The sequence below is a fragment of the Westerdykella ornata genome, assembly GCF_010094085.1.
Source record: "Westerdykella ornata strain CBS 379.55 unplaced genomic scaffold EI97scaffold_1, whole genome shotgun sequence".
Taxonomy (NCBI): Eukaryota; Fungi; Ascomycota; class Dothideomycetes; order Pleosporales; family Sporormiaceae; genus Westerdykella; species Westerdykella ornata.
In genome coordinates, this window is record NW_022986851.1 from 613,161 (window position 1) to 630,899 (window position 17,739).

At 51.3% G+C, this 17,739-nt stretch overlaps 9 protein-coding genes across 9 annotated transcripts; 3 read left to right on the plus strand and 6 right to left on the minus strand.

Moving 5' to 3' along the window:
• The first annotated feature begins 28 nt into the window (after positions 1 to 28).
• Positions 29 to 1,114, plus strand: EI97DRAFT_428898 (acyl-CoA N-acyltransferase). The gene has a single exon (XM_033797319.1). The coding sequence runs from the start codon at positions 200 to 202 to the stop codon at positions 974 to 976; it is 777 nt and encodes a 258-aa protein (XP_033658331.1). The 5' UTR covers positions 29 to 199; the 3' UTR covers positions 977 to 1,114.
• A 3,105-nt stretch (positions 1,115 to 4,219) lies between these two features.
• Positions 4,220 to 4,877, minus strand: EI97DRAFT_438236 (uncharacterized protein; the record flags this gene model as incomplete). Its single annotated transcript, XM_033799484.1, has 2 exons — positions 4,220 to 4,552; positions 4,617 to 4,877. The coding sequence occupies 2 exons, from the start codon at positions 4,875 to 4,877 to the stop codon at positions 4,220 to 4,222; spliced, it is 594 nt and encodes a 197-aa protein (XP_033658332.1).
• Positions 4,878 to 5,663: 786 nt separating this feature from the next.
• EI97DRAFT_497548 (uncharacterized protein) lies at positions 5,664 to 7,509 on the minus strand (the record flags this gene model as incomplete). Its single annotated transcript, XM_033802516.1, has 6 exons — positions 5,664 to 5,778; positions 6,004 to 6,270; positions 6,391 to 6,566; positions 6,663 to 6,835; positions 6,929 to 7,214; positions 7,273 to 7,509. 6 exons carry the CDS (start codon positions 7,507 to 7,509, stop codon positions 5,664 to 5,666), a joined length of 1,254 nt encoding a protein of 417 aa, XP_033658333.1.
• Positions 7,510 to 7,823: 314 nt separating this feature from the next.
• Positions 7,824 to 8,933, minus strand: EI97DRAFT_463240 (uncharacterized protein; the record flags this gene model as incomplete). The annotated part of the gene is made up of 3 exons (XM_033801344.1): positions 7,824 to 8,085; positions 8,138 to 8,600; positions 8,676 to 8,933. The coding sequence occupies 2 exons, from the start codon at positions 8,931 to 8,933 to the stop codon at positions 8,145 to 8,147; spliced, it is 714 nt and encodes a 237-aa protein (XP_033658334.1). The 3' UTR covers positions 7,824 to 8,085; positions 8,138 to 8,144.
• A 2,493-nt stretch (positions 8,934 to 11,426) lies between these two features.
• On the plus strand, positions 11,427 to 11,677 carry EI97DRAFT_454042 (uncharacterized protein; the record flags this gene model as incomplete). The annotated part of the gene is made up of 2 exons (XM_033800501.1): positions 11,427 to 11,490; positions 11,538 to 11,677. The coding sequence occupies 2 exons, from the start codon at positions 11,427 to 11,429 to the stop codon at positions 11,675 to 11,677; spliced, it is 204 nt and encodes a 67-aa protein (XP_033658335.1).
• Positions 11,678 to 12,033: 356 nt separating this feature from the next.
• EI97DRAFT_454043 (uncharacterized protein) lies at positions 12,034 to 12,648 on the plus strand (the record flags this gene model as incomplete). Its single annotated transcript, XM_033800502.1, has 1 exon — positions 12,034 to 12,648. The coding sequence occupies one exon, from the start codon at positions 12,034 to 12,036 to the stop codon at positions 12,646 to 12,648; it is 615 nt and encodes a 204-aa protein (XP_033658336.1).
• Positions 12,649 to 13,202: 554 nt separating this feature from the next.
• On the minus strand, positions 13,203 to 13,773 carry EI97DRAFT_454044 (uncharacterized protein; the record flags this gene model as incomplete). Its single annotated transcript, XM_033800503.1, has 2 exons — positions 13,203 to 13,619; positions 13,669 to 13,773. 2 exons carry the CDS (start codon positions 13,771 to 13,773, stop codon positions 13,203 to 13,205), a joined length of 522 nt encoding a protein of 173 aa, XP_033658337.1.
• Positions 13,774 to 13,908: 135 nt separating this feature from the next.
• EI97DRAFT_8586 (uncharacterized protein) lies at positions 13,909 to 15,348 on the minus strand. The gene is made up of 2 exons (XM_033803158.1): positions 14,966 to 15,348; positions 13,909 to 14,913 (listed from the first exon to the last, which is right to left on the minus strand). Exons 1-2 carry the CDS (start codon positions 15,260 to 15,262, stop codon positions 14,044 to 14,046), a joined length of 1,167 nt encoding a protein of 388 aa, XP_033658338.1. The 5' UTR covers positions 15,263 to 15,348; the 3' UTR covers positions 13,909 to 14,043.
• A 546-nt stretch (positions 15,349 to 15,894) lies between these two features.
• Positions 15,895 to 16,675, minus strand: EI97DRAFT_8595 (uncharacterized protein). Its single transcript, XM_033803161.1, has one exon. It carries the CDS (start codon positions 16,520 to 16,522, stop codon positions 16,088 to 16,090), a length of 435 nt encoding a protein of 144 aa, XP_033658339.1. The 5' UTR covers positions 16,523 to 16,675; the 3' UTR covers positions 15,895 to 16,087.
• Between the last annotated feature and the right edge of the window lie 1,064 nt (positions 16,676 to 17,739).

Consider the following 17,739-nt stretch of genomic DNA (forward strand, 5'->3'; position numbering starts at 1 on the left):
CTTGTGGGTCGCTCTACCACAGGACATCCATCACAATCTATATTCAGGTATCGACTGTGTGTTGTTGGGTGTTGTGGTACCTTGTTACTACCTTTCTCCGCTTTCCTTCTTCTCAACCTCCGGATACAGTCTCTCCTGATCTTTACCCTCCTGTCGACGTCCTCGTTTCATCCCTCCATCTCGAAACTCTACGGGTACGATGCAGTCCACTTCAAAAAGGAAAGCCGGCAAACCAGATGAGGATACTGCGAAGAAGAAACAGAATATTTCCACTTCGATGCAAGAGAAGCCGAAATTATTCCCTGATGAGCAAACCGACTGCCAAGCCAAAACGCAAAACCACGATTTCCATAAGACCTTTACCCCTCCCGAGTTTGAGCCGTTTCAATTGCTCTTCCTACTACGCCGCTCCATCGAGCTGACCGAGGAAGTATTGGAGATATGCTTCAAGCTGATTGAGAGTACGTCGGGCACGACATACAAGAGCTCCAGCTTGGGATGGCATCCACGTGAGAAGAGGAAAGAGATGGCCGATCCGGAGATGTGGTACATGATCGTTCAGGATAAAGACGCTGATGAGGGCGGACTCCAATCTGATGTTGATGTCAACCCCGCTCTCTTCGTCGGCTTTCTTTCATTCAAGCTCGATTATGACGATCCTCCCAATGACTGGCGGCGCGTCGGCTACATCTACGAGGTCCATCTCCACGACAAGGTGAGAGGCCGTGGCCTTGGTTCTTTCATGGTATCTCAGGCCGAGAAACTGGTCCACAGTACCGGAATTGGCAAAACCATGTTGACTGTTTTTACGAGTAACAACCCTGCTAGGAGATGTTACGAGCGCTTGGGATATACGATCGATGAAGCCAGTCCTGAGGATAGGGTCACCAGACGTGGGATTATACATGCAGACTACATGATTCTGAGTAAAGTTGTGAAGTTGGACAAGGGCCACAGCCCGGCTAGTAACAAGTAGGTGCGTTGAGCAGCTGGTATGTTAGAATTGTCCGGGTGAGGATGCGGCAAGGTAGTTTCTAATGGCTTTTCACGCTGGTTCGAACGAGTCAAGAGTTCCCTCATAACTCTGAATCGATTAGCTAGTACGATACTCCCCGTGTATTGAAACTGCAGTTTCTCCGCTGCGTGGCTAATCTACTTCAGCTGTTGATTCCATAACATCGACTCTTAGATCTGTGTGAGGACGTATCTATGCCTCGAACAAAGAAACGCCGGCTTTTCATTACGTCTTCGACTTACACCTGCTTGACAGTGTACTCTCGGGTTGTTTATAGTTACATTGAGGACTCACAAGGTTGACAAAACAGATGTCATATACTGAACAGCAGAGATCCATGCCAAAACATTCCGAATAACTAGACAGCTCCGCATATGGTGTGAAACATAGCGAGGTGGTCATCAATCCGTTTGCAAAGATACCCATCTCTAAACCAATTGACTGAAGCCAGTCGTCCTTCGAGTTACTTCCAAGCTAGAGTCCTACTGTGTGCCGTTCCGACCTTATTTCGTCATCTTTCGTCCGTCACCTTCGTTGGAGTTCGAAGTGGAGGCCCGAAACGCCTTGGCACAACCTGGCGGTGCCGACAAGGAAGACTCCAGTCACGGTGGCGACGCTTTCACCGACGTAACATACCCCTGGGCCCAGATTCGCTGTGGCAGTGTACTTGTACAACCGCTGCCTGGACAACAATGTCCCTGCTTAGTCACACCTGGCGCGTCCTGCGCTCGCCTGCATATATAAACCTCTCTTCCCCCCCTCCAACCTCTTTTTTTCTTTCCCCCAACCAAACTCTGAAAAGTCGATCGGGCCTCATGGTCTTGTCGATTCCTCGCCAACCAAAAATCAATTCCTCAGGCGAGGCGCTGCCTTCATGCAGTGGGGGTGAGTTGGTTCCTTCTTTTTCATTCTTTTGCTGGGCAGGTTGCTAGGTATGGAGATCGCTGGAAAACGTCAACATGGCGGCGGCCGGGAGAGCGAGTTGCTGAATACATCATGCGGTAAGTGGGCCAGGTGCTTGCATTGTCACTTCCCTACTCACAGCGAAACAGCGCGGGTGGGCAGCCGCAATACACACTCCCTAGCCCATCACCTCGGCCGCCGACTGCCACGACCATTACCGAAACATCGAGGTGTATGTCCAAGTCAAGCACACATTGCCCTCGATACAGCACCGTGGCTCCGATCCTCCACAAAATTCTTTCCAGGTCCTATGGTGCAAACCGGCTGCAATCACCCGTTCGAGTTCGACTTCTATCTCTGCGCTCACATAGGGCTTCCAAAGGCACGGCTCGTCCTATTCAATACCAGTGCCTTCCGAACAACGACAAGTGGGAGGCCGCCGAACTTCAGCAATTCCTCTTTGAGCATTCATACCAGTATGTTCGATCTTCGACCCCGGTTTCACTTCATCCTGCAGTCTACTACGCCCACCTGCCTGCGGATCGTTGCCAAACTCCAGCAATTCCTATTCGAACACCCGTATATACAACCTCAACTTCCAGTCTTCTTCCGCCGATGTCTTCGGATGCGTTATATATGGCCAAAATGTGGATGCATGTCCGCTTGGGTCGAGTCCCCGGATCCAAACAACCCGTGTTGGCTTTTTTTTTCGAAAACGAGTTGCTGAATACATCATGGCACTCAATATGGCCAAAATGTGGATGCATGTCCGTCTGGGTCGAGTTCTTCGATCCAGATCTCTGTCGGCATTTCCGAATCGAGTTGCTGAGTACATCATGGTTGGGCAAAAAGTTGTTGTGTTGTTTACCTTATGAGAATAGAAAACTGTACCCCCTCGACTTCATGCACTTGCCCTCATTGCTTTGAAACGTGATTGATTCGTGATGGCTCATCAACACTAGAGCAGTTCCTCAGTCCTTGCTTGTAATGTTCGCCCGTGATGTTCCCATTGTACCTGCTCAACGTTCGTGACGTATTGACGTTGATGCTAGGCTCCACTTGCGATATGCGTATCTTCCTCACGGCAACAATTTATGTTCTCTCTGTCAGATGTATAGCTCAGACACTGAACGGCATCAGGTAAGGTACCCTCGGGCAACGAATCACTTCCGACCTTCCCGCAGCTGTTCTCTCTTCTTACATCCAATTCACTCTAGCTCCACGCATACCTACGGCCCCAATTCCACTACCACAACGCTTCTTCCACTGACGCCCATCTTCATTGACTCAATCATCCCAATACCGCGGAAGCTCAACGCCCCAAGCCCCAACCCGGGAACGAGGCACAATCGACCCTACACGAGCCGAGTGGCGATTATCTCCGGCCATATTGCGGAGGGCGAAGCGGATTAAATATGCCTGCTGGGAGAAGCCTTGTACTGAAGAAGTGCAACCATCTATGTGCTGAGGGACAGGGTATGAGCAAACAATGCTCACGGGTATAGACGGGAGAAAGCGGACGAGATGTGGATGAAAGAAAAGTGGGTGTAGCGCCAACTCCTTCGGAGCGGCGATGTGAGGAGAACGTCATCGGAAAGCTTATGGAATGGTTAGCAGAAGGGTAACTACCTACGGCTGAGGAAGCATAGTATGGGAGAGCAAAGGCTGTTGGTGTTTACCTAAGGGATGATGAAAGGCAAGAAGGAACGGAGATGAAGCTTGTGGTGGACAAGTGTATGGAGACAATGGGGGTATAGGGTCAACTCCAATATCATGAACTCGATGAAGAAGCTTCAACCATCTGCACATGAGCGGATATAGCGTGGAAGGGCAAAGGGTAAAGGATCAGTCACGATTGTGGTTATCACCGAATGATGGAGAGCTTGTAAATGGGGAATGCCATCTATTCCGTACGCCATCTATGCATCAGAAGCTTCCATAGAGTAACCCAATCCAATACTCCATGGGGTATACTTGAATTGCTCCAAAACGCCCATGCAAAACCGGAAGCCCACCATTCACAGATCCAGGAATAGGGTATCATCCGCCAAAGAACCAGACGCCTGCCAATTCCATCGCTGCCAATCGGAGTGCCTTAATCAAGACCGAGCACCAGAAGTGAAGAGCTGCCCTGAGTCAGTCAAAACTTGTACTCGCTAAGCACAAGGGATCTTACACACTCTCTACTCCTCCCGAGTGTTCCTCAGCTCACCGGCGTTGAGCTCCAGCGTCTCTTGCTCCGGGTTGTTGCACAACCACTCGAAGACGACTCTTGGAAGACCTTCACTCGTCGCCTCGCTCCTAAACTCGCTGTCCGGGCGAAGATACAGACGCTCGGGCGACGCAGCTGGAGTGGAAGTGCTCACGGCCGATGATGCCAATTGCCCAGACAATGTCGATCGTTACCCTGGTGCGCTCCGCATTGTACAGGTAGTCGGGTGGGCTTAAAAGGCGGTCAACGATGTGACGGATGGAGTCGTCGGGAACTGCGGCTGGATTGAGCCTATCGAGGAGGGAGGGGTGGAGTTCTCCTGAGGTAGGGTCCATGGGCGGAGGAGGTAGAAAGTAGAAGGAGTAGCCACCGCTGGCTGCATCTGCGGAGGCGCTGAGTGCTTGAGAGGGGAAGGTCTGCTGCTGCAGGAGGATAGGTCAGCTTGGGTACCTAGGATATCCGCTAAGGATTCAGCAGTGCACTTACAGTAGCGGGGCCGGGGCCGTTCTCCCAGATGGATGCCGTATTGGGTTGTGTAGTGCTGGACTCCCCTGCTGTATTGGCGCCATGAAGTGGAAGGCTCGTGGCAGCAGTCCCATTCTGCTCCTCGGGAACGGTGGGAGCAGAGGCAGATTGAGGAAGCCCGCCATTTGTAGCGGCCGTTGCACCGATAGAGGAAGTGTCGCTGTCGTGGCCGGAGCTTGAGAAGTCGCTAACGGTGGGACTGGGAGTTCCTTGAGCGGACATTGTCGCAGACACCGGGACGTAGGGAAATCGTATATGTGCGAGGGTCGGTTGAAATGAGGGTTGGGTTTTGGGAAGCAAATGTTGTGGAAAGGAAGTGGAGGGAGTGAAAGTTGTGTGTTTATATACCAAACAAGTAGGAGCGGAAAACAAAGAGCGGAGCGGGCTAACATGCAAGCCGCACCGTAGCTCCGTTGAGAGATTTATAAGGGCTTAGAACAATAGCTTGAAGGGCCATAATCAAGCCAAACGTTAAGATAATAGGCAGAGGCAGAAAAAATGCACCTCTGTGCGAATGGGCTAGAGAGAGTGATGAGCGCTGTCAGAGGAGTACTGTGTTCAGTCTTATAACACGAAGGTATACTGAGGAGGCGAACGGTGTTATCGCAAAAGTGGCATATTTATTTCTCCAGACAGAATGATCCGTGTTCTGGGTTTCCTCTTTATTTCTGCCCAGATCAGCAAGGATTCGAGCGTCCAAGTTGACGGAGACGACAGGCTTCGCTCCAGTCAGCTTGACGAGGGAGATATTGGCGCACTAGGCATTTTATTTCCATTATATATTTGAGCGCGCAAGAGAAACATCCATGGGCGTGGTGTGTTGAAACGATGAGGATAATGCAAGGACTGGATCTTGCTGCTCGAGGCGGACCGCGTTTATCATGGCACGTGAGGTATATTGATTGTCGAATTACATAGGTAAGCTTCGATTAATCAAAGTCTTCCTCTATAAGAGAGTCGTACACATATTATGAGCGCCTCACAGCCCTAAACAGATCTTCCGCCGAGTCACAGTATGTTGATATGCGGAATCTGAGCTGCGGGAATGTTCGTAAATGGTCTGATCCTGCGATGGTCGGCCTTGCACCCAGAGCCCGCGTCAGAGGAGTCCTTCAGAGTTGATCTGCTGCAAGTTTAAGCATTTCCTCCTCAGGATGATTGCAGAGCCAATCGAATACGATGCGTGGAAGCCCGTAGCTCATTGCATCCCTGCGGAACACACTCTTCTCACGTAGATACAGCCTCTCCGCGGTGCAACTGGAGTGGAAATGCTCGCGACTAATGACCCCAATTGCCCAGATAATATCAATGGTGACCCTGCTCCTGTCGGCATTGTACAGATACCTACTCAGGCGGGTGCCGAAGACGGTGGACCATATGAGGCATAGAATCCTGCTCCGCATTGTACTGCGGGTTAATCCTCTCCAGAACTTCGACAGAAAGCTCTCCGGTGGCGGGATCAGGTCGTGGAGCGGGCCCGAAGAAGAAGCTGTACGGCTGGGGTTGCGTTGAAGTAGCGGCGGTCGCGGTCGCCACAGCGATAGTAGCAGCGGTTGCGGGAGCGTTCGAAGCGGAGTTCTGCTGGTGACGACCTTGACCGTCCTGCAGATACATACTATTAGATTGAAACGTTTCGAGATAGGGATTGTGCAGTCAACAGTATATTCACAATGCTCGCCATAGCCTTAAGGACACCTGCGGCCTCACTGTGAGCAAGAATGTGAGGGTGCCCTACTAGGCGCCGAGCCTCTCATTGTAGTCGTCTGCATCCTGCTGTGCCTGCTTCCATTTCCCATCGAGCGTGTAGATAGTTTCAAAAAGCCGCTCCTTAAGCAGTTCCAGCTGCGCTGGCAGTGCCTCTTCCGGTCGTAGTTCGCCAATCTTCCTGCCTTCTCCTGTCTCGAAGTCGTACTCCTCCCAAATAGTAAGCACGGGGTCTTTGTTAGATTAGCCTCGTAGCAGGATTACGCAGTTGTAGTAGACGAAGTCATTTAGCAAGAAACGCACGCAGTGCTTAGCTGGGGTGCTTGTGGCTTCGGGCTGGAAAGATGTATCATTGTTCGCTCGCATCTTCTCAGTCTTCTCAGCGCGCGCCTTCTTAGCCAATGGGGAGTCCTGACTCTCACCCTCACTGCTGTTGGATCTGGAGAGCCCGCCGGGCAACTGGACTTGAGTGGCGTCTGCGCGTGTGTCATCTAATAAGGCGCTCTCGTTGTTAAAACTGAGCTATCGCGGGGGGTTGCCCTAGTCCTGGCTTCCCGCGATCGTCTAACTCTGAGTGTCGGTTTCTGTTCGAACGGCTCTTCTCGCCGTAGCTGGGGCTGGGGTCGGGGTAATCGGGGTATTCCCATACGCTCCCGGGGTTTCAGGGATTACTCTGGAGGGCGGTCCCTGCTTATGCATCTCGTTGGGAGACTTTCTGGCAGCATAGTCGGAGGAGAAGTGCTCGACACCAATCACGTCAACCGCCCATGTAATGTCCATCGTCACGTGTGTTCCGTTGTACAGGTAATCCGGGGGGTTGAGGACTCCTTCGACAAGACGAGCGGCAGTATCTTGCTGTGGATCTGAGTTGAGGTTGAATCTTGCCAGGACGGAGGCTGGGGACTCGCCGTACGTCTGCGGGAATAGAGCCGAGAGAATGAACGATATCAGAGTGGAAAGTCGTCAGTTCCCGAGGTTGTAGAAAATACGGCGTTTGCGCCAGAAGGAGCTGGAATCGGAAATACATTATAGTTGGGCGTCGCATGTGATCGGTGGCCCATTGCGGGTTGAGTAAAAAGCAGGCTGAAGAAACGAAGAAAGTAGTGTGTTTGTTGGTTGAGGCTGCAGCAAGTGTAGTTGAGAGAGACATGAGTACTGTAGCATTGTCAGTTAGAAACCAAACAGGTACATAGGAGCGCAAAGCAAAGAGCCGAGTCGGTCCAGATGTAAGCCTCATTGTAGCTGTGTGGAGTATCAAAATCGATAACAGTAGAAAAGGCGTGATCCCACCGAATTGCAAGATAATAAGTGGAGAGAGACGCTGTCTGTGGCCCTGAGAATGCGATAGAGAGGTGTGAGGGCATACGCAAATAGAGATCCTGCTAAGTTGAAGACGGAATTAAGCAGCAAGAGTTCTCGTCTTATACACCAAGTCTGGCCCGATCCGAAAGCAAAGAGTGCTGTGGGCCGACGTGGTGCAATGAAATAAAGAAGGCAATGAAGAATGAGCATTATGCTTCCGAAACGCCATTTATTGCCGCCGACTTCTATAACCACAATCTAGTTATTTCGCTCCATTTATCGTCGGAGTATCAGACTGCTCGAATGTACCCAATGGTACTTGCTCGCATGCGAATAGTCCTGTCCCTGGGAGCAGAGACGACCAGCAAGTCCGATTACTGGCCAAGATGCCCTCGCATTTGAGCCTGGCCATGATGGAACGATACTGCTTGCACGGGTTAGTACGCTTCGTACAGGCTCTGATGAAGAGTACTTACGATACAATCAACCTCGGCCAGTGTTCCTTAGCTGATCTACGTTGAGCTCGATAGTTTCCTCCTCTGGCTCATTGCAGAGCCAATCATGGATGACACGAGGAAGTCCGTAGCGGATGGCATGACGGCGGAAGGCACTCTCTGGGCGCAGAAACCTCCTCTGGTTATAACAGTCCGACTCGAAATGTTCAACGCCGATAACACCGATAGCCCATGTAATGTCCAGAGTGACGCGGGTCCTATCCTCGTTGAACAGATAATGAGGTGGATCAAGGATACGGTCAACGAGGCTCGGAATCGTGTCACGCTCTGCGTTTAGTTCTGGATTGATGCGGGCCAGTACAGAGGTTGGAAGCTCGCCTGTGGTGGGGTCTGGGAGAGGTGCGGGCCCGAAGAAGAAGGCGGGGTAGCTGCTGGTCCCTTGGGCGGAGGAAGTGGACGGTTGGGTACTGGACGCTTGCCCTTGCTGCGGATTGATTAGTTGATCTATCTGTATAATCTGGCTAGAGCTTGGAGAGTGGCCGTATACTTACAAGCGCACTTGGGTTGCCTTGAACTGAACCGTCGTCTGTAGTAGTCTCCTGGTCGTGAGCACCGCCTTCGACAGCAGTATTGATTCCAGTTGAACCCGTATTCTCAGCCTCGGGTTGTTCGTCGAGTGGAGCTGAACTGGGAGCAGATTGCCGTGAGGTACAAACCCAATGTCCGGCGGAGGGACCTCTACGGAGGACTTGCCGCTACTGACGCCCGAGCTTGACGAATCAGTGACGGGTGGGCTCGGAGTTCTACTGGTCGCCATTGTCGTCGAGAGACGGGGTTCAGAGAGAAGGGAAGAAGCCGAACTGTCAGATATTGAGAAGAAAATCTCAATAACGCGGCTGCCGAATGTTGTGGAAGTTTTAGTAGCAGAAAATGCTTGTGTGCTATATACCAAACAGGTAGGAGCGGAAACCAAAGAGCGGAGTGGGTCCGAGACGCAAAGCCCATGTGGAAGTACTTTCACTACCCTGATAACAGTGCGTCCAATTCCGACCACACACGTCATAAGGGCGGTCTGTTTCGACTTAGTATAGGGAAACATTGGTGAAAAATGCTGCGGTGTGTACTGACGGAGCAGAGACAGCAGCGTTGTGAATGAGCTTTTATGTGAAGCCGGATTGCTTGCTCGGGTCAGATGCGCTCGTCATTGTGTACTATCATCCACGACGAAATCATCCATGATCTCCGCCGCATGAGCGGTATGTACCTCTCTCGAGCGGAACGTCGTGTATAACAGAAGTCCGCAGCATGTGGAATGTCAAGCAATATCCGCCAATTCCAGCCGCGTGAGCTGCCAAACACCGGTACCCATGAGAGGCCAGCCATAGCCCGCGGTTTGCTCAGAACTCATGATCTGTCTCAGTCCGTCTAGAATTAAAGTGCAGATCAGACGTGAACATGTACAGAGGGCAGCATAGAGTGCAGTGTTCCTTCCACCGCCGTCCTCAGGTGCCGGACACCTGGCATTCTCTACCTTCTCCGTGACGATCTTCGGATTGTCGATTATACACTGCATATTGCTCTGCTCTTCCCACAGTAACTCTCCATGCGAAATGCCATTATCGATGCGGGAAAAACCGTAACCGGGTTACGACTCAGGTGCGAAGGAGGATCGGGATCGAGAAAGGAAGCACCTGATATGACCAATTTGTATTCACTTGCTGTGTCTTCTGCATGATTTCTTGTTTGCATGAATAAAACGCAGTATCCTGCGCTGCGTCAGCTTCCAAGAATCATGTATTCACGAGGGATGTTGCGGTCCAGCCGGGATAAGTGGTAGGGGACAAACTCAGACTCACCGGACTCTTGTGCCGCAGCTACCGAAAAGTGCATATACAAGCAGTGGTTTTTGATGACAGACAAGGTGGTGGACAGCTGGGAAATTTAAGTTGACTCGTTCCCGAAAGTCCAACTGTCCGACAGAGGAGAATCCACCCTACTCAGCCGCTACTTGAACACGTCTTGTGCAAGTCTGAACTGAACTTGGCTGTAAGAATAGAGGGACGGCGCCCCAATCCTAGGTTGTTACATGTCCTCGTATTGTGCTTCGTCCTCAAGGTGAGTCTGACAATAGAGTTGTACTTGATCCGGTCTCAATTGTACGCAATGAGAGTAATGCGTGCTGAAAACTACGCAGGTGTGGAACCCCAATTTCGCCACCCGACCGCTTCCGCAAACCGATAGCTATTCCATAGATACGTCTTGACTCGTCCCCCCGTAGCGTACCGCTTAACGAAACAGATAAGCAGTCTGCACTCATTCGGGCTCCCCTCACAGGATTTTGTTGGAATTACTGCATGGAAACGGGTATTAAGGCTATCATAGAAGTGGTGCTTGCTCAAAGAGTATTTCAAAATATTCCTAAGTGCCTATGTATGCCTATGTACCCTAGGGTATGCGTATGAGCGGTCACAAAGCAGGACAACCACAGCGATTCAAGTGAAGAGCGGTTGATGGCCACTCCACATTGAGGGTACTTCAATTCTGCCCCCATCTACGATTCGCCCATGGGGGGTTTTGCTAAACATCCAGCGAGAAGTCCCCTAGCCGCCATTTCTCTCTTCCTAGGTATGTTAGACTTCGTATACATAACCAGTAACAGCGGAAAGTCTCCAAGCTACACGCGGCGAGTCTGCATGTACCGTGCGACATGGAATGTTGGATAGTCATATTATGCATCAAAAACAATCCTGAATTGGCGCCTGCGGACGAGGAGCGCTGGCGATTCGTGTGGGTAGTGGCTCTTGGGAAAGTACAACGAAGTAGTGAGAAATGTGCACAAATGAATGTGAGCGCTTTTCCTTCTGTTAGATTAGAACCAGTTCAAGGCGCACCTGTCGATGTACCTACCTGTTACAGGTACTTCGGCCGGGTTTCCCAAAGTCCCACCCACGTTGGGGAAGCACGTTTACGGAAGGCGCAATCACTAGTATTCAAAATGGAGTCTGGTAAGGGCAGAGAATGAGAAATCTTAGAGCGATAAAAAAGTCTGGCTGGAGCCAGGCCGCTGCGTTGGTTCCGAAGTCACGAGTGTCTTAAAATTGGGCGGTGGGAGTCGTTCACTACGTAAACAAAATAGCTATTCTCGGTTAGCGCCTTTCGGGCTTGCCTTGTCTGTTACTTGATCTCGCAAGGTGCTCCCGTTTGTTTTTCACTCCATACACCTCCTTCCCACGTCGGTACAGTCCGTTCGTGCATCACTCTCTGCTTCAACTTGAGCTCGATTGGCCACGTCCGACATCACTTAGTCTACATGGATTCCGCAGCAGAAGGGCAGCGCAACCCGTCAGGTACGGCACCAGAGCCGACTGCACAGTGTACGTACCTCTCATGTTGTTCGAAGCATCCAGCTGATTAGCAATAGTCACCAGCAACCAGATCAACTATCCAGCGGAGATGCCGACCTCCACTACTTCCGGCTTCGTTAGAGCGAGCAGCGCGTCCCGTGACGAGCCCAATAAGACAATCGACATTATGCCCTCTGAAAGTTCCTATGCACCATGAGAGTACGTGATTCTCAAACCAGGAGCTCATGGATACGGAGAGTATCACGCCCGAATGACCTTTGAGGCGGAGTCCTGCCCTGAAGGGCAGAAATACGGTAAACTGGACGTCAACCAGTTTGGAGAATGGAGCAAGATCCACGTTGGCAATCGCAGGCTTAAGGCCGACGGACAAGTCTCGAAGAGAAAGAATTGCACGAAGGCCAAGTCCTGACAGGAGGTATAATGAACAGACCGAGCGCCTGCGAGAAATTGCTGAAATGGAGAAACAAATCAGCGCGGGAGCAGCTGAAAGAAGACGCAGCATACAAGAAAAAACATCTCATTACTCTAGTTGAGCATGAACCATGCGGTCAAATGGGCGAACCCGGCAGATGGGCAAGCAAAGTTGCCCTGCTCAAGCACTTTCTCCAAAGGCAGATGCCTGGGAGTCACGTCACAATCGAAGTGGATTGCGCGCCGAATCCCAGTCTGCTAAAGGGGTACTACAATGACTGGTACACATCGCTCAGGAAGATTCGGGAGGAGTTTCCCAGCAACGTTACCATTAAGGTGCTGGACTCTTCAATCCTGACTGCGGATGCAGCCGCGTTCTATCCGCCACCTCAAGAACAGGGAGCAACTCCTGAGCAACAATTCAAATGGGAGTGCGATCGCAGAAATATTGATGAAATCTTTGATTTCTGCCGCAAATTCGTCAACGACATGAGCGCCAACATGCCGGCTACAACTTCTTCCGCAAGAGAACAACAGAATCAGGTTGTCATCGACCTAACTGATGACGCCCATGACAATCGCCTCGACGTCGAGTCGCACGGAATGACAAGCCTCAATGCTGTGGATGAACAGCAGGAAACCTTCGTGGACACCCACTCGCTCGGAGAGGATGGAGGAGATTCCGTCGCGGTCTCTGGAGGATCACCTACGATCAGTCGCAAGCGTAGGCGTACACCCGAGGAAGGTGATTTCTAGCCAAATGCCGCAGGATGCTGGATCGTGGCCATATCTTCAACAGTCCAGTTTCTAAACAATACTTGAATGGAGCATCGGATGCAGTATGGGTTCCATGGTGAATTATGCGGAGCCGGACCTGCCCGCAGAGAGTAATGGATCTGGTTTGGGGAGGAACAAAAACCGGGTTCTTGAGCCAGGAACAGATGTAATTCAATGTGTACAAACGCAAAGCCAATGGCGTGTATCAGTATACCGAAGGCTCATTGGTCACCTGGAACACGTGTGAGGGGGTGGTGAGGAATCATGTTTCCCCAGCCTAACTTGTCGACCACGGCAAGACAGAGGACTTTGCTTTTAGCTCAGATATTCACATTTTCCAACCCATGCATATATTTCCTGGAAGTATCCCTTTGCACTCGTGATACATTCGCAAGAATCTATGATGACATGTATAGTATCAAAGGGGCTTGTATCCTTAATCCCCCCCATTTAACAGCCACATGCATAAGCCGCTTCTTGTCTCTCCACCACAGACTTGCGGGAAGTGCCTCCAGATAGAATCACAAGCTTACTCACAGAATTGTCTCAAAGTCCCGCGGCCCTCTGACTTGGAATTCCTGACCGCGCGAGTGCGCAAGGTCTTGTAGCGATCGGACCGGTGTGCTTTCAAGGATTTTGAGAATATTCCTGTGCTCTTCTTGCAACGAAGACATATCGCTAACCATCTGAGGCCCTCCAGAGTCAGGGATGCTAAAATGGCGGGTTTGTAAAAGCTTTTCACCCCAGCGAAGATGCACCTTTCGGAAGGTTGTGGATACATAAGAGGACCGCAGTCCTCTTGACCGAAGCATGGATGATATCCAGTTTGCTTTGTTATACAATCGCATATCAAAGTCCTCATCCCGGGTAGGAAGCTGTTTCGCGCTGCCATTGGAAAGGGGCGTGAATGCTGCAAAGTAGCTGAAATCGGGCAGTGTGGCGAGAGGGACCTATGACAGTCAGGGATTTCCTAATCATCTCAAAAACCTGGGTACTTACCGCAACGTCCTTCAGGGAATATAGATAACCTGGTCTCTGAATCCCAGGTGCCGATATGCAAGGGCCTCGTTTCGCCCATTGTCTGGTATCCAGACCGATTGTCATACCTAAGCCCACAAGCTTAGGGCATCGGTCCACTAGTTCGACGATATCCTCAATATTCAGAAATCTTTCTGCCCCAAGTTGTATGGAAAGGATTCTTAATTTCGCGCCTAAAGAGGCCACCAACGTCGCTGAATCCAATTCTTTGAAAGGCAAGTGCCGGTGTAGGATCAAGATTTCCAATTCAGAGCATGAATTTAACAGGCGACGAATACAGCGACCGTGAATGCGGACCGTGGCGAAACTGCTTCTGGGCTGTGGAGTTTCCGTATGCTAGCCGTCCTCCTTGCCAGCCTGAACTGTGTCGTTATGCTGCGGAGGCGTAGGGGTCCACGACTCACATATGTTCGTCAGGACAAAACGCTTCAGCTTCAACGCCTCTCGTGATGCAGATTCAATAGCGTTCTCTGCATCTATGCATTCGTGCATAGCTAGAGATTGAAGGGATTTCAGGCCGAGGATTGGCTCTGTTTCGTGCCATTGCGTAAGGTCCAGACGACATAGCTGAAGCTCTTTCACGTTCAGAGGATTATTTCTATCGTAGCCGAGTACTGCAAGGGAATTGTTCAGTGCATCTGAAGGTGTCACAATGGTACCGAGGATTGCCATGGAAATTATTTGGGAGGATTCCCGGTGTAATATCGTCTTCAGTAATTGAACGTCAGCATTCCAAGCAACTACAAGGTCAAGGTCTGCTTCTCCATCCTCATTATATCGTCGGAGTTTTACCCAGGCATTCAGGTCTGTTCTTTCATTGTTGCTTCTCTCTTGAGGGGTGACTGGCGGTAAATAAATCTTCGTTACTTGCGTCGCCTTTTCCAACAGCTGGCAAAGAGTACGACAGGTGGCAGTGTTGAGTATCGTGGCAGGCGTGAACGAAACGACCCTCAAAGTACGATTGGATATATATCTTATCATATGCCGAAAAATGCTTTCGGCGTGGTCCCAGTGATCGGTGACTTCGGCTTGCGGAATATGCACCGTTAGCACTCGAGTATGTTCGTAGTATCGGCCACATCGGTCCAGCGCCGCTACATCCATGGCCAAAGGACTTATGATGACTACTGAGTATAGATAAGGCGTAACCATCAGCCACATGAGCTTTCCGCCTTTACATATCTCTCTGATTTCCTTGAAGCTGAACTAGGTCACAGTTAGCGGGATACCTTAACCGCTTTGAACGTGAAGGACTTACTCCGCCGAAAATCCTTTCCGTCAATTCCCTCGGGAAAGTTTGGAAGACAGATTCAATGGGCTTGGGTCCTAGGATTGCGGAGTTTGTAAGAGTCTCACTCCGAGTGACGGGCTCAGGCGTAGGTCTCGCTTTTTTTGATGCCGCGGGAGGCCCCGTCCCAGGCAGTCCGACTTCCTTGCGAGGCGGTTTTGTCCCAGTGGTACGGGGGATTTGAGGCGGTGGTGTGCGCTCCGGAGCTCGCGGTCTCTTTACGGATGCCTTTGGGCTGGTGCTTGATGCGCGCTTCTTTTCTTGCATCGTCGGATTGCTGGAATCGAGAGCTTGAACGGGCGGAGGAATTAATTGGGCAGGTTGTGCGCAAAAGCTGAGGTAGGTATGCGGCCAATGATGGGAGGAAAAGTAAGTTTCGGTCAACTTGAGGTTGGTGAAGATAGGCAGATGAGATTACTGCTCGGTGAAAGGTTGACTTTCACCAGAACAGAACTGACCTCCGGACTGTAAACCGATACCAGCCGCTTGAGCACTTGTACATGACGTAAAGACATTGGGACTCGTCCCCAGTTCCCACATTGCAAATGTATTCAAATGTACACGAGGCACAGCCATGTACACCTGCTGGTCCATACATTGGCATAGCTCTTAAACCCGGAGGTAAGTCACGGTGATCGAGGACGGCACAGTGGCTCTGATAAAAATGAGAAGCCTTGCTACACATTTTCAATTTCCTCATCGCTTCGTCGCAGTGTGCGTTATTTGGTGATGGCCATTGGGGATAAAGCGTACTCTCGTCTTCACCGAAGGTCCAGCCTTGGCAATCTGCGCTGATCGGAGCAGGGGTGCGCGCGCACGGACCCGCGCTAGCAAGCGAGCTGCTTCCAATATCAAGTTGTTCATCACCGCTCTTTCTTCTTCCTTTCTCCCTCTCTTCTCCGCAACCTTCTACATCTTCTCTGGTTCTTCCCCTTCTCCGTCTTTAGCTCCGCACATTGTCTTTACATGGTCTCCCATTCACGCTACTACATTTTTTGGTCATTCCCGTCGTGCTCATCGTTGCCTTCCCCTTCACGGACTCGCTCACCACGCTCGCCATCCCCCCAGCTCGACCGTGACGAGCCTTGTCTTTCAGTTTCCACATACCACCGACCGGTTGACATGCCAAGCAGCCCACCGGGGCAAGGAAAGAGCAGAGACCATGTTCTTTCCGCTTGTACCTCTGTCCAGAGTCAAGAGTGCCCAGGGAGGGCCTGCTCCTCTGCCACCGATGGCCAGCCCAATGGCAGATGCGTAACACCTCCCTCCCATTGTCCACTGGCCCAGCGGAGAGCCTGACCAGCTCTTCGCTGTCTTCGATCGCACGGTGTCCAGTCCAGCGAGCTCACCGGAGCCCGTCTGCCCACTGACCAGGAGAAAAGTGAGCTTCGGTTCATCCTCCTGCCTCCGGATGTCAGCCCAGGAATTCGCCTGTCCACTGACCGGTGGACACCTGACCAGTGCCACCGTCCTCCACACGGAGACAGCCCAAGCCGTTGCTTGCCCACTGTCCAGGACGAGTGACATGAGCGCTCCTTCTGCCCGATGTCAGCCCGTGATTACACGCCCACTGACCTGCAAGAAACTTGCACCACTTCTCGCAGACCCTATTTTTTTCATTGGAATCTCTGGCTTGCAAGAGATCCGAGGAAGAAACTTGCTTTCAGCTATCCTCCGCATGTGTTGCGAGATGGGAGCATGAGCGAGACTCCTCGTTCAGTGTCTATTGAAGACTGCCGCTCCATCGGAGGACCTAGACATCGAAGCCAAATCGCAAGCGTATTGCAGGTAGAGGAAGACCAAATATGCCTTCAAGACCAGAAGAACGGCGTTTTAGTGTTGCAGGCGAAAGAGGCATAGCGAATCCGGCGGAAGAGAATACCATTTCAAATCGAAGACGCAGAAACCTCGTCCTTCTTCCGCGCAACGGCCCGCGACGCTCACTCCACGAGCTTTCCACTCTTGTCTGTCAATTTTCAGATTTCGAATGGGTGTGTCTACTCGCAACACGATGGTAGAGACCAAAACAGTGCCATCCGTTCCCGCGGATGCAGGTACGGAAGCCGTACAACCCACTGGCCATGCTGCCCGTTTATGTTTGTCCATTGTAAGATCGCAAGTAATAACGGCCACACCGGGGCTCACGTCTAGTCAATTCTTGAAGACTTGTAGATGGAGTCATAAATGGCTGAGCAAGGAGCGGTGTCAGGTTCCCGAGGGCGCTTGCTGTGGTCTTCCAGTTCGTGAGTAGAAATGTATTCGTCGAGCGAGGGCGGCTTCGGAGACGGATAGTGGATCAAGGGAAGGCGAGGGAAGAAGCGAGTTCCATGCAATGCCTATTTCCTATTTGATTAGAGCTCAGTATGTCCTCATGCGCTCCTGGATGCAGTTGCTATTACACAAGCCCTCGACCCCGTATGAGACTTCACAGGGATTCCAGATGGCCACCACGGTGTATACGACTGTTTCTTGACAAAGCCGATCCATATGGTGTCGTCTTGGTTCGCACGAGCAGAGAAGCAGAAAAGAGTAGCTCCGATATTGTTTCACGAGTGTAGATCTTCATGTCTTCCCTTTTCACTGAGTGCTGCCTTCTTTGTGATATTCCCAACGCCAAATCAATTTCGTTGCCCATGTAGCGAATGGTACGCTCCCGCAGTCTCCCATGTTACCGCAATCTCTCTGGATGGTGTCTGGCCCGGTTCCAAACGCATTCGATGTCGACGTGAGAGGCGAATGCACGC